A 15,185-nucleotide genomic window follows, 5' to 3' on the forward strand; every position below is an offset into this window, starting at 1 on the left:
ATGGCTTTTTCCTTCCTAGTTATCTTCAAGAGATAAGGCGACCAGGCTAATTAGAAAGAATGGTCTATAGCTACTGAGGTACGCTTAAAATCAGCTTTCTAACCATGCCGAAGAAGAAAAAGAAAAAAGGCAGAAATGAAGCACGTTCTGAGGGGTCCCTCCCCTCTGACACAGAGATGCAAGATTTTTCAAGCTGGCTTCCAAATCTCCGAACTTCTTCAACAGCCGGGCTAAGAGGAGAATCTGCCATGGGAGGAACATCTCGCAGAGCAGATGGGACTGCTCCAGGAGCCGAAGGAAATGGACCGAGGTTAGTTACATTCCCTCCTGATTATGCATGTCCCCAAATATCTCCAAGAGATTATGAAATGCTCGGGGCTAAACCAAAGCGTTCCACGCTGCCAGAGCAAATTCACTCCCAAACTCTTAGAGATTATGAAACAATTGATGTCTGGCCAAACCTCTCGCAGCAACAGCCGGCAGAGGAAAATCACTCCCATGCAGAAAGCCCTGAGCAAGACATGGAAAACTATTGTAATAAAATAGAATTGTTTGAAGATCAGCTTTCTCAAACCAAAAGACTTTATGCCAGGCTAGAGGCAAATAGGAGGGGTTTCCCCATTTCCAAAATATCTGAGGACGCCATCTTGCCTTCTTCTTCACAGCCTGAGACACACCCCCTAGAGGACATTGTGTCAGGCGAATCAGAACAGAGAGATATGTACACGTCACCGAGGTCGTGTACATACCAGGCATTGTCCCTTACCAGGCATTGTCCCATTGTCCCATTGTCCCTTACTTTGATGACATCCTCATATCTGCAGCAAATCACACTGAACTGTGGGAATGCCTGAGAGGACTCCTTCAGAAACTCCAGGAGGCAGGGCTCAAATTTAAAAAGGAAAAGTGCCACATACCAGTCCCCAGAGAAGAATTGTTAGGGTACTTAATAGATGCCTCAGGTCGTCACCGTACATTGGCTAAAATTCAAGCAATTCAAAATCCACCAGTCCCTACAAGTAAGACAGAATTAGAAGCCTTCCTAGGACTCCTCAATTTTTACAGTATCTTCCTGCCTCATAAAGTCTCAGTAGCTGAGCCCTTACATAGACTACTAGATTCAAAAGCACACTGGAATTGGGGCAAAAGAGAAGACTCCTCTTTCCGAGCTGTCAAAAGCCTCCTGACATTGCAAAGCGTGCTCATCCAATATGATGAGAAACTGCTTTTAGTGTTAGCCTGTGATGCTTCTCCATATAGAGTAGGCACAGTAGTAAGCCACAAATTATCAAATGGACTAGAAATACCTATAGCTTTCTTCTCACAAACTATGTTTAAACTGAAAGAGGTTATAGTCAGATTGATAAGGAAGCCTTGGCAGGCGTGGCTGGTAACAAGTGCTTCCACAAGTATCTCTATGGACATAATTTTGAGCTCATCACTGACCACAAGCCCTTTTAGGGCTCTTAGCTGGGGACCATCAAACACCCCCTATGATGTCTCCCAGAATCACCAGGTGGATTGTCTTCCTTGCAGCCTACACATATAACCTGGTACACCGTCCTGACAAAAATCTAAGCCATGCTGATGCCTTGAGCTGCTGCCTATTACCAGACACCATTGAGGACCCTGCACCAGCCCACACTGTCCTTCTCATCAATGACATGCCCTGCCCCCAACAGCTGCTAATGTTACATTGCATTCTACAAAGGACTTCGGGATCCGACATGCTCTAACGGCTCCTTTCCACCCCTCTAGCAATGGCCTGGCCAAGAGAACAGTGTGCTCTGCCAAGGAGGCCTTGGCTAGAATGGGCCTGGGGGATTGGTGAATTAAAGTAGCCAAATACTTGCTTATCCAACATGCTACCCCCTGTCCAGAAACTAACTGGAGCCCTGCAAAACTCCTAATGGGCCGTAAGCTGAGAACAACCCTGGACAGATTGGACCCAGGCTATTCACTGGAGAAGCCCTTAGAGTCAAGAAAGGCCTGAGGTTTTAGCAATGGGGACTTAGTCTATCCACGGAACTTCGCAGGCCATCTGCTATGGCTGCCTGGAAAGATAATAGAGGTGACTGAGCCCCATTCATACAAAGTTGAATTATATGATGACCAGGTATGGTGGCACCACATAGACCAGCTTAGAGGGTGCCGGGAAGCTATGCCGTACCAACAACTGGACGAGGCCAGGTCAAATCCGCCACTCACCAGTACACCAGCCGAGAATGACATAGAACCAGGACATGACGCTACCACCTTCAACGCTAGCAAAGAGAGGACTTACCTAGAGAACCAAGCTTTGTTCCAGTGCCAGCAATTCAAGTCAATGGAAGGGCGCAGTCTCCAGACATTCCAGAAGCCCCAGCAAGTATACCTTCCAGTCCTATGGCCTGCACCGAACTACGAAGATCAGGGCGAGCCTGGCGCCGCCCTGCCTACCTTAAAGACTACGCATGCGTAGACTAGGTGGTAAGGAGTGTTGTGTCCTGTCTTGCCTTTGGTCTACTCCCCTAGTAGGAGCTGAAGAAATAAAGACATGTTGTGATTGGCTGGTTGTCTGGCAGCTGGGTATAAAAGATGGAATTGCCTTAGCTGTTGTTGTTAGCTGAGCAGCCACCTGTTAGCTATGCTATGTTAGCATTGAAATAAACCTTGTTAGCATTTAAGATCTGTGTCACCTCAGTCTGTCAGCCACCATTCTTAATATACAACATTAGTGTTCCAATATTTGAGGGGCTGCCACAAAGAAGAAGCGGTCAACCTATTTTCCATAGCACCAGAAGGTAAGACAAGAAATGAGAGAAACAACCTAGTACTAAGGATAAATTTCCTAACAGTGACATCAATTAATCAGTGTAATGGCTTGCCTTCTGAAGTTGTGGGTGCTCCATCACTGGGGGCTTTTAAGAAGAGACTGGACAGCCACTTGTCTGAAATTGTATAAGATCTCTTGTTTGAGCAAGGGGTTGGACTAGAAGGCTCCCAAGATCCCTTCCAACTCTAGTATTCTGTTATCCTGAATTTCCCAATATTCCGTGTCAAGGAAATGGCAGAATAAGCCCCTTTTGCATCAGAATGCACTCATACACACAACTATGTGCTCAGTCAGTATTGTATTAGCTATGCACATCCAACATTAATCCCTATTTCACTACTGTGGAAGAGTAGTCCATATTAACATATTTCAAATCTCAACAAAGTTTTAAAGGGATCAAATCCTTAGTGGGATTCCCTTCTGGTTTCCCTTCTGCCTGGTTTCAAGCTGCTCTGTGCTTTCAAGAGAACGTGGACCACAAAAATCATGGTCCAGATTTCTTTGATAGGGACTACTTCTGAAAGAGCTCATGTAACTGAATGCTCCTCCAGGAAGTGAATTTCTCCTCTTAGAAAAGAACATGTGAATCTGAGGTTAAACATCCAAGAAATGATGATTCTCTCAATGGGGACCAAGCCAGTGGTCTCCTGCATTTTAATTAGCATGATCATATACAATATAGCACACACATAGGAAGCCAAGCAACTTTTTTTACCTGCTTTTGAGTGAAATATTCAATTTGGGCAAAAGATCTTCAGGAGTATATGGTGTACTTTTGCATGTGGCATCAGAACTGCAAAGCACAGTTTGGAGAAATGGCAAGAAACCTGTGCTGGGAAGATTCCGAGGGGCCAGGTAACCTGAAAAGAATGAAATAAAATAATACAATCATCGGAATAAGTGAAAAAATATTTATCTGTAGTTTGCTTTGCCTTTGTTTTTTAATATGGAAAGGTTGCTGGCAAAAAGAAATAGAACCATGCACAAAAAGAAATGGTACAAATGAAGAACACTTTTAAAAAAAAACAAAGACTTGTTCTGTATAGAAATGAAATTTACAGGAAAACTGACCTGCTGGTGCAAAGGTATTTCTCACCTTGGATTCCTGCCACAAATAATTCTAGTGCAAACATGGACTATTAGGTGCACATAAATAATCAATAATGCTATTAATTTACATTGATTAAATTAACTAAATTAAAATTAATCCAACTTCATTAAAATTCATAGGTTTCCTCCAGTATTTACAATGGATCCCCTGAAATATAGCGACCAGCAACTCAGTTGTTAATAATGTGGTTGCTAAGTGAAATTGCCACTGTGCTTTTGATCTATCTTCAGCTTTCCTTTGCTTTACAGATCTGTAAAAGTCATAAATATGAGGATTGATTGTAAATTACTTTTTCTTCACTGTTGTAACTATGAATAGTCAGTAAACAAGGCGGTGGCTAAATCAGTACTACCTGCAACTATTTGCACTAAACCAGATATGATTAACAGAATCCTTGTTTATTTCAGTGAATCTGCTCTAAATCCAGAATCCTCATCACTATTATTAAGCATTTATTGATTTGAAACATACATATGTCAAGATACAGTGGTATAATTTAACTATAATAATGAGTATGAAAACAGATATTGACTCTATTTCTTTTGCCCCCCCTTTTTTTTCTGCCATCAATGTTTGTTTGTCATACCTGGTTTAATAGAAGAAAAATAGGGAATGGATGAGTTGCAGTTTAAACATGTGTGAAATAGACTTACATTTTAAAAAGCCACAGCAACAACTATTTTATTACTAAGTTTCAAATGCTTAAATACATTCCAGTTTTAATATTTTTCTTGGACATCTCTTTAAAAACAGATGACATAGAATTTGCAACAGTAATAATATGGAAAACAGCAGTTAATCTAAAATACATAAAACGGTAAATGGAAATATAGATTGTAACAGTTAAAACAACATTATATTTAATAGGCATAAGAGGTAGGGACTACTAGAGATGAACTGAAGTAAAACAGGGGGGCTCAAGTAAAATAGAAAAGTGCAACCCACCAAAAACATAACCATAAAACACAGACTAGAAATACAATGCAAGAAAATGGTAAGAGAATACATGTCTGCTATAGATGAGTTCAAATCACCAACAGCTGACAGATTACATCCCAGACTTCTCTAAGAGCTGGCGAGCATAATCTTGGAACCATTGAACTTTATCTTTCAAAGATCCTGGAGCACCAGGGAAATACCAGAGAACTAGAAAAGAGCTAATGTGGTTCCCATCTTCAAAAAAGGAGAAAAACAATCAGATCCAGGAAACTACAGCCCAATCAGCCTGATTTCTTTCCTGGGAAGGTCCTGGAAAAGATAGTTAAGCAACAGATTTGCAAATACTTAGGGCCCATAGTTCTTTTCGGATCCTGAGCTTGTCTTCTGGAGTGTTTGCTATTTCTGCCAGCTTAGTGTCATCTACAAATGTATGAGTTCCCCTTCTATTCCCTCATCTAATTCATTTATGAAGATATTGAAGAGTACTGGGCCTAAGACGGAACCTTGTGGAACCCCACTGCTTACTTCCCTCCATGTAGATGTATTACCATTGAGGACTACTTATTGAGTATGATTTGTCAGCCAGTTACAAATCCATCTGGTGGATGCTCTCTATCCCACATTTTTCTAACTTACCAAGAGGTAGGTTTGGCCTACTTTGTTAAATGTAAGTGTTAGATTGGGTAGTGAGGAGGCAGATACAGGCTTCTTGGTCTGACAGCAGCCCTTTTATAGGGAGCTGTCAGACCTCTTAGCCAATAGGATTCAATCTCTGTTCTCGCCTGAACAGAGGACCTTGTTGGAAACTATAGCAGACAGAGTTAATATCTAACACCCAGCATCTTTAACTTTGCCAAATTCTACTTTTTTTCTACTAAATTCTACTTTGTCGAATTTAGGCCCAGTATTCTTCAACAACTTCTTAAACAATTTAGATGAGGGGATAGAAGGGGGACTTATCAAATTTGCAGATGACACTAAACTGGCAGGAATAGCTAACCTCCCAAAAGATAGGCTCAAGATCGAGATGGATCTCAACAGACATGAACACGGGCTTCACTAACAAAATGAAATTCAATGTAGAGAAAGGGAAGGTTTTACACTTAGGCAAGAAATATCAAATGTATGAGTACAAATTACTTCCTCCTGGGAGGGGGGTAACATGTCATGTCCCCATAGATTCCTATCAGGACACTAACCAAGAGGAGAAGCAACCTAAAGCGAAGGAGAAATTTCCTGATAGTGAGAACAATTAACCAGTGGGATGGCTTATCTTAAGAAGTTCTAGGTGCTCCCTCACTGGAGGCTTTTTTAAAAAAAGACTGGACAGCCACTTGTCTGGAATGGTATAGGGTCTCCTGCTTGAGTATGGGGTTGGATTAGAAGACCTCCAAGGTCCCTTCCAACTCTATTATTCTGTTATTCTCTTATTTCTCATCCATGGGGTGAGTTGCTAGTTTGCCTCCTCGTGGTGTACCCTGGATAGCACGGTAGTGTGAACTAAACAATTAGCAGCAAGTGGCAGCTAGACTATATTGAAGCATTGGCAGTTAATGACAGTTGGCAGCCAGACATCTTTATAGAACTCCTGGCTCTCTAAATAAATGCCAATGGATGGCATGGCAACTTTGACGTCAACACACAGTGGAAAGCCAAGTGGACCACTGAACGCCCAGATACAGGCAGTTACATAGATGACCCTATGACAGGTTTTGACCTTCCTTGCCAGCATTGGTCAACTCTGAACAGGATCCATACCTAACATGGTATCTGCCAGGACCAATTGTTTAAGCAGGGTCTTGTCTCTATCCCTCAGTGTGACTGTGGTGCTCCTTGACAAAATATCCACTATATTGTGTCCGAATGTCCATCAAGAGCATACACTGGCCCAATGTCTGATTTTTCAACATAGACCACCCTGTCCTTGAATGGCTGGGTGGACTGGACATTAACATTTGAACTACTATAAGTCCATGTATTTGCCATACACTAAATAAATAAATTCTCATCCATATGTGTTGTGGCCCAGCAGGAGCCATTGGAGCTGCCACCAGACTCCGACAGCGAGGGTCCCTATGAGTTGGCTCTGAAGGATACGGAAGACCCTGGGCAGGGTTCTGACTCCAAGCAGGGATCAGAGAAGCTGGTCGGCCACCAAGAGGCGCCTGAGGCATGGAGCAGTGGTGAAAGCCAAAGGGAGGGTGCTCCTGATGTCATGCCTTGGAGCAATGGGGAGGAGTCATGGGACAGCGAGTCAGACATCAGCAGGGAGTTCTTGAATGCTCGCTACCAGTGCGCTAATCAGCATCAGGAACAATTGCGCAGTTACCGGAGGTAATTGCACTCAGCTGCTGATAATTAGACTCCTCTCCTCTATAATTAGACTATAAAAGGACTGATTGTGGAGACGCCTTTTTGCAGAAGTCAATGCAGGAACTATTGTGGAAGTACAGTCTTGTGAGCGTGGCAGGCTGGATAGCTGTTATTGCGTATCAGTGCCGGAGGGTTCTGAAAGTCTAGTCGTGTTGGATTGCTGCCAAGGATCTGTCTGTCTGTACAATAAACCTCGTGAAGTATCTTTGGCTTGGAGTGTGTCTGTGTTGGCGGGGGAAGAGGGGGGTCAGAACACATATGTATAGTGGTTCTGTTCCACTAAATACTTTTTTCTTCAAAAAAATAGAAAGTGAGATTCTAACTTCATTGGGCTCCAACAGAGGGAATTATGTCTCATTATAGCTATCAATAGAAAAATAATCTGGTAGAGCACCTCTTAACTGGAAAAGGACTGAGGCTACTTTCAAGCTGCTAAAAGAGATCATTGCAGAATAACAGAATAACTGAGTTGGAAGGGACCTTGAAGGTCTTCTAGTCTAATCCCTTGCTCAAGCAGGGGAACCTATTGTCAGGGTTCCAAATAGCATCCAAAAGTAAATCAGAGTCCAAGGCAAAGTATTGCTCAAAGTTTCAATTTATTAAGAGAGCCATGTTGCACATCTGGGAAAACCCGAATCTGAAAGTTTCCCAGTTTTCCCCACCCAGTTGAAAGTTCAAGATCTTGCCCCCTCACCCAGAAGTCCATCACATGGTCCAATCTCCCACTGCCATGCTGGCAGTTCCACCCACCCGATTCTGGTCAGGTGCAGAGGTGCAGAGACAAAGGATGACCTTGGCTGTCTAGAAAGAATTTTGTTATGACTACATAGTATGTGACTCCTTACAATCCCCCCTCCCATCTTCCCACAATAGAAAATGCATAGCAGAATAATAGAAAGTGTGGCAGGCCAAAGACCCAAAAGAAAAGATGGCTGCAGGCCTGACACCTATTCCATTTCAGGCAAATGGTTGACTAACTATTTGGAAACACACTGCCCTAAAATGCAAAGAAATGTCTCTCTGAAATGGAGTAATTCTTATTATTTCTGGTAAGGCAAGACAAAATAATACTTTTTTCTTTACCCTGCACAGATTGCAAGAGCATTACAGCTGAAAAAGCAGCTGTATATGAGATCTAGATTGCCAAAATTCTGGACTAAAAAGAAGTATGGAGATTGCCCATATGTACTCCTTAGCAATTGATGTTTGTTAGTAGATGGCAGAAACTGTCATCTGTCATTTTTCAGCTGTTTGTGATCAGCTAGGAATTGTGGGTTCCAGAGTACTCTGAGCTATAAAGGCAGCCTTTTCATGAACTCCAACTTTTTAAATACTTTGGAGTTTGTTTTTTGTACTGTCCATTTAAGATCGAAAAACTTTAAGAAATGCAAACCTACACATTTCTGGGTGAATGTCCCTTCAATCCATTTAAAAAGAAAGGAAACATCTTTTCTGCTTTGTGTGAACTTTACTTTTTATTGTTAGTAAATTTCTGCAATATGCAGCAAGGAATAACTTTAGAGTTGTTTTTAAAGAGTTTAAATGTTAAGGCTTTGTGAAACTGATTTAAAGAAAATTTCTGAAACTAATTGGAAAGATCCTCTCATGGAAAAATCTGTTTGGTTTACATTTCAATGCAAACCAAGACTTTGAAGATTGATTACTAAAACACATAATTGCTACTTTAAAGGAAATGTTTGATCTTCAGGTGTGTGAATGCTTAAGCTTTTTAACTCTTTACTGGAGCTAAAAGTTGCTACTGAAGGCAACATTACTCCTAAAACAACCGAAATGGACTTTAAGTTGGACGTAAATATTACAACTTACAATGAAGAGCTGGAAATACTGGTTTTAAAGTGGAGTTGAACAATCATTTAAAAATCAAAAAGCACATGCAAATAATGAATGCGAACAGCAATGTGAACTATTCTTTTAGAATGAAATAGAAGAGATTTACTGGAATTACTTCACAGAAATAAATGAACTTGAATAAAGATGATAAGAATGTCTTGAAAGAGGCAAAGAAACTAAGAAAAAGCAATAGAGTTTGAGTTTATCCTTTGGATTTAAGAATGGCTGTGAGAAAGAAGGGGAAAAGTACAAAATTGGTTCATTTGACAATGGCTTTATGTCGGATGGCATTCATTTATAAGCTCCTGTGGGAGGTAGAGAACCAAAGTAAAGTAAACACATATACCTGGTAGAACTTGATGCACCAGAGGGTGGCCATCCATTCATATAAATAATATAATTGAATGGAACAGATAGTACTCAAGTACTCAAGTACTCAAGTAATTCAAATGGTGACCATTACAAAGCCGATCATTCAAAAGGTGGAAAGTGCATGTGGTTATAGGCTACAAAATGTCTTAGACATAAGGCTCCATGTTGGAATTGGAGGAGTGGTATATCTGGTTCAGTGCTTTCAATCTTTCAAAAAATGCCTCAGCAACAGGTCAGAAAAATAGGAATTGCTATTTTTATTCTTATCCTACATTTTTTCATTTTTTTTCATGTACAACTCAAGGAATATATAAGCATAGATGCAAAGATATCAACACACCTATTTTCTCCACAACAAGAATCCTATGAGGTGGAATGATCTAAGGGAGAGGAACTGGTCCAAAGTCACCCAGTGGTTTTTTATAACTAAGGCAGGACTAGAACCAGTGGTGGGATTCAGCCAGTTGACACCACTTTGGGAGAACCGGTTGTTAAATTTCTGATCAGTTTGGTGAACTGGTTGTTGGAAGAAATCATTAGGGGAGAGAACCGGTTGTTAAATTATTTGAATCCCACCACTGACTAGAACTCGTCTTTTCCTGATTTTATGTCTTTATACAAGCGGCTGCAATGATTTTGGCAAGAGTACTTACTGGGGTGAATCTGGACTTTGATTGTTTTTTTCACAGAGAAGGCCCCTATGAATTTATTATTCTTCCCAGACTGGGAGGTAGTGATATTGGTAAGCACTTGAGAAAAGGTTTCTGCCACATGAAATAAACCAAACGACTTTTGGAGCAGAGGTGGGTTTCAAATCCCAGTGCTACTGCTTCACTCATGCTTGTGCATGTGCGATGCTTCTGGGCATGCACAGAAGTCTCTGGGCGGGTGGGCGGAGCCTCCCACCACTGCCACTACCGGTTCAGCTGATCTGGGCTGAACCAGGAGCAGCCCACCTGTGCTTTGGAGTGAGAAAGCTTGTTTTCTGCGATGGGCCTAGAAGCAGTAGATATTCATTTATTGGGATCTGCTTTCTGAGAAAAAAGATAAGAATAAACAAAAGAATAGCAAAAAAATCCAACAACCCAAAAAACAGATTGTGTCACTAAAAGAAAATTGAAGAGATAATAGGATGCATGTCCAGGATATTCAGTGATAGAAAACAGGCTCCCATCAAAATTAAAGTTCTGGAGGCTGTAATGTTTAGATGCAGGACACTGGAAGAGGGCTGGAGTGATGTGCTGCTGCCCCAGCCTCTTGCTGAAACAGCAGGGTCATTCAGATTGCATTGGGCTTCAGGAGAGAAAAAGGAAAGAGACAGATTGAATCATAGCAAGAACAGCAATGGAGAAGCTACTTATTAGGACCAAAACAGAGGTGGTATTCAGTAGGTTCTGACCAGTTCTGGAGAACCAGTAGTGGAAATTTTGAGTACTTTGGAGAACCGGTAAATACCACCTCTGACTGGCCCTGCCCCCATCCCAAGTCCCAGCTGATTGGGAGGAAATGGGGATTTTGCAATAACCTTCCCTGGAGTGGGGAGGGAATAGAGAGTTTACAGTATATTTCCCCTGCCATGCCTACCAAGTCATGTCACGCCTACCAAGTCATGTCACACCCACCATGTCACGCCCACCAAGAACCGGTAGTAAAAAAAAAGGTTAAATCCTACCACTGGACCACACGCACTGATTCCCAGGATTTATTAGCACTTGCTTTTGAAGAAGATAATGCCTTGCATTTTATAACAGCATGACTATTCAAGCACAGATATAGCAAGTCAAAAAAGGTGTTTTAAGTGTTGTTTTTTTCATCTATTTCTTGGATGAGGATGAAAAACTAAAAAGATGGAAGGAATATATTGAAGAACTTTTTGAGGACACTAGGGATGATATTGATATGGAAACTATAACAACTGGACCAAGCATCATTATGGAGGAAGTTGAACACACAATAAAAATAGCAAAAACAAGAAAAGCCACAGGATCTAATGATATCTCAGTAGAAATTTCAAAATTGCTGGAAGACAATGGGAAGAAAATTTTACTGCAGCTCTTCAATAGAATATACAGGTGAAACTCGAAAAATTAGAATATCGTGCAAAAGTTCATTTATTTCAGTAATGCAACTTAAAAGGTGAAACTAATATAGACTCATTACATGCAAATATAGGCTCATTACATGCAAAGCAAGATAGTTCAAGCCGTGATTTGTCATAATTGTGATGATTATGGCGTACAGCTCATGAAAACCCCAAATCCACCATCTCAGAAAATTAGAATATTATGTGCAATCAATAAAGCAAGGATTGTACATAGAACAATATCGGACCTCTGAAAAGTATAAACATGCATATGTATTCAGTACTTGGTTTGGACCCCTTTTGCAGCAATTACTGCCTCAATGCGGTGTGGCATGGAAGCTATCAGCCTGTGGCACTCCTGAGGTGTTATGGAAGATCAGTTTGCTTCAATAGCGGCCTTCAGCTCTTCTGCATTGTTCGGTTTCATGTCTCTCATCTTTCTCTTGGCAATGCCCCATAGATTCTCTATGGAGTTCAGGTCAGGCGAGTTTGCTGGCCAATCATGCACAGTAATCCCACGGTCATTGAACCAGATTTTGGTGCTTTTGGCAGTCTGGGCACGTGCCAAGTCCTGCTGGAAAATGAAGTCAGCATCCCCATAAAGCTCATCTGCGGAAAGAAGCATGAAGTACTCCAAAATATCCTGGTAGATGGCTGCGTTGACCCTGGACTTAATGAAGCACAGTGGACCAACAACAGCAGATGACATGGCTCCCCAAATCAACACAGACTGTGGAAACTTCATACTGGACTTCAAGCATCTTGCAGTGTCTGCCTCTCCATTCTTCCTCCATATTCTGGGTCCTTGGTTTCCAAATGAGATGCAAAAGTTGCTCTCATCAGAAAAGAGGACTTTGGACCACTGAGCAACAGACCAGTTCTGTTTTTCTTTAGCCCAGGTAGCACGCTTCTGATGTCGTTTGTTGTTCAGGAGCGGCTTTACAAGAGGAATACAACATTTGAAGCCCATGTCCAGGATCCGTCTGTGTGTGGTGGCTCTTGATGCACTGACTCCAGCCTCAGTCGACTCCTAGTGAAAGTCCCTAACACTTTTGAATGGCCTTTTCCTGACAATCCTCTCCAGGCTGCGGTCATCCCTGCTGCTTGTGCACCTTTTTCTTCCACACTTTTCCTTTCCACATAGCTTTCTATTAATGTGCTTTGATACAGCACTTTTGGAACATCCAACTTCTTTTGCAATTACCTTTTGAGGCTTTCCCGCCTTACGGAGGGTGTCAATGATGGTTTTCTGCACAACTGTCAGGTCAGCAGTCTTTCTCATGATTGTGATTCCTACTGAACCAGACTGAGAGACCATTTAAAGGCTCAGGAACCCTTTGCAGGTGTTATGGTTTAATTAGCTGATTAGATTGGGACACTTTGAGCCTAGAATATTGCACCTTTTCACAATATTCTAATTTTCTGAGATTGTGGATTTGGAGTTTTCATGAGCTATAAGACATAATCATCACAATTATGACAAATCACGGCTTGAACTAACTTGCTATGCATGTAATGAGTCTATCTCATATATTAGTTTCACCTTTTAAGTTGCATTACTGAAATAAATGAACTTTTGTATGATATTCTAATTTTTCGAGATTCACCTGTATGAAACAGGAAAGATACCAAATGATTGGCTAAATTCAACCTTTGTGACAATCCCCAAACAAATAAATGCAAAGAAGTGTACTGAATGCAGAATGATAAGCTTAATGAGTCATGCCCTGAAAATATTCCTGAGAATAATTCACACAAGAATATACAACAAAATTGAGGAGTGTCTAGGTAATACACAATTTGGTTTCAGAAACAATCTTGATGCATGAGATACCCTATTCAGCATTCAAGTTCTTATACAGTGCTGTAGAGATGTCAGTCACAGTGTTTACATATGCTTCATCAATTTTGAAAAAGTATTTGATAAAATAAGACACAGCAAACTATTATAAATCCTGAAACAAGTGGAACTAGATGACAAAGACATCTGAATCATAAATAATCTATATTGGCATCAGGTAGCAAATGTGAGAGTAGGCCAAAAATATTCAGATGATGCAGAAATATGAAGAGGGGTCAGACAGGGCTGTATTTTGTCTTTGCTGTTGTTTAAAATTTCTCTGAGTCCATTTTCAATGAAGCACTGGAAAACATTGATGCTGACCTCAAAATAAACGGTGTTCAGATCAGCAATTTAAGATATGCTGATGATACCGTTCTGCTTGCCAGTAAGCATGAAGACCTTCAGCTCCTCATCAGCAGTGTCTCAGAAATATCTGAAAAATATGCAGAGGTCACGTAGGCTCTGTACGCTGTGCATAGGTGCACAAATGGACCAGTCGGCTTAAATGCAGATAAGGAACACTTCCCTCCAAAACACCGTTCTGGTACAGTAGCCGTTCTCAGCTGCCACTGGTACACCTTTATCGGTGCATACCGCCTGGAACCCACCACTGGAGGGAGTACTGAGAAGTTTATCATCTGCTTGGTTGGCTAATGTGACCTGTGACACAAGGGGGGTGGACAGTATCTATTCTTTAAATATAGCAAAAATGTGGGAATTATTCAGTTTTAGTTTCAAATTTGACTGTGCAGACATGATGTACCCAATAAACAGGATTTTTGAGGAAGCCAAAGCCTTAGAGTCTTGAGTTAGGAGCATTACTTGGAACCATGACAACTGCATTCTGAGTGCCTACCTTTCACCCAGGTTGCCAGCACTTGCTGCCTCCTGTGTGCATGCCCAAGGGGCAGGGCCGAGGCAGCGGGGCAGCCTTCGCTGGCTCCAAGGTGGTTATGCAGATCAGATCAACCAAGTTGCCTCTCTTTCCTTCCTTCCTCTTTCCCTCCCTCCCTCCCTCCCTCCTTCTCATTTCCATCTCCTTCTTTCCTTCCTCCCTCCCTCTTTCCTCTCTCCTTCCTTCCTTCTCATTCCCATCACCTTCCTTCCTCCATGCTCAGGAAGGGACGAGGGGAGGGACAGAGATTGGTGGCTATTCTGCAGGGATGGGTGAAAGAGAAACTTCACTGGCTGCAATGCCATGTCAGTGAGTGGGCCATGGAGTTACTGATGGCAGGTGCAGAACTGGACTACAACCATGGTAGCCATCAAAACTTTGTTCGCAATCCAAGTTAACATTGGTATTCCTGAACTGTGAGCTTTTAGGAAAGTATCCTTCTCTGTGTGTTGCAAACAGCCATTTCCAGTGGAGAAAACAGGACAAAGCAGAGTGGAGAAAAACTTTGCTATATTTCCAGTTGGAATTAGACCATGGCAGGGTCCTTACAGGAGAGCCCTATTAAGGATTATGTATTAATAGAAAAGCAACTAACTTACCTCTGTTCCTAAACACTAATGCTGTTGCACATAAAAAACAGAGGAGCCCTGATCAACTATCACAACCACCATTTTAACAGTTTTGCTGTACTGTTGTCTGTTGATGTCCCCACTAAATGCAAGCACGAGATAAACTGCCATAATGGAATTTCATATTACAACTAATCTCATGCCTTCATCACTTTGAAAATTTAAATATGGATAATGATAAAGAAAAATGTGCATCATCTGAGGACTCCCTTTCCATGGCCTCATATTTTGGCATTTACAAAACTAGAACAAATATTTGTTAAAATATGTAAGG

The 15,185-nt window shown here is 41.5% G+C and overlaps 1 protein-coding gene across 1 annotated transcript in view; it reads right to left on the reverse strand.

Moving 5' to 3' along the window:
• Nucleotides 1–15,185, reverse strand: part of ABCA12 (ATP binding cassette subfamily A member 12) — a 179,608-nt gene that overhangs the window by 135,611 nt on the left and 28,812 nt on the right. The window contains exon 3 of the mRNA XM_081957386.1: nucleotides 3,531–3,675. Coding sequence (XP_081813512.1) covers nucleotides 3,531–3,675 — 145 coding nt within the window. The remainder of the gene's footprint in view (nucleotides 1–3,530; nucleotides 3,676–15,185) is intronic.

The sequence above is a fragment of the Natrix helvetica genome, assembly GCF_964273705.1.
Source record: "Natrix helvetica genome assembly, chromosome: 1".
Lineage (NCBI taxonomy): Eukaryota > Metazoa > Chordata > Lepidosauria > Squamata > Natricidae > Natrix > Natrix helvetica.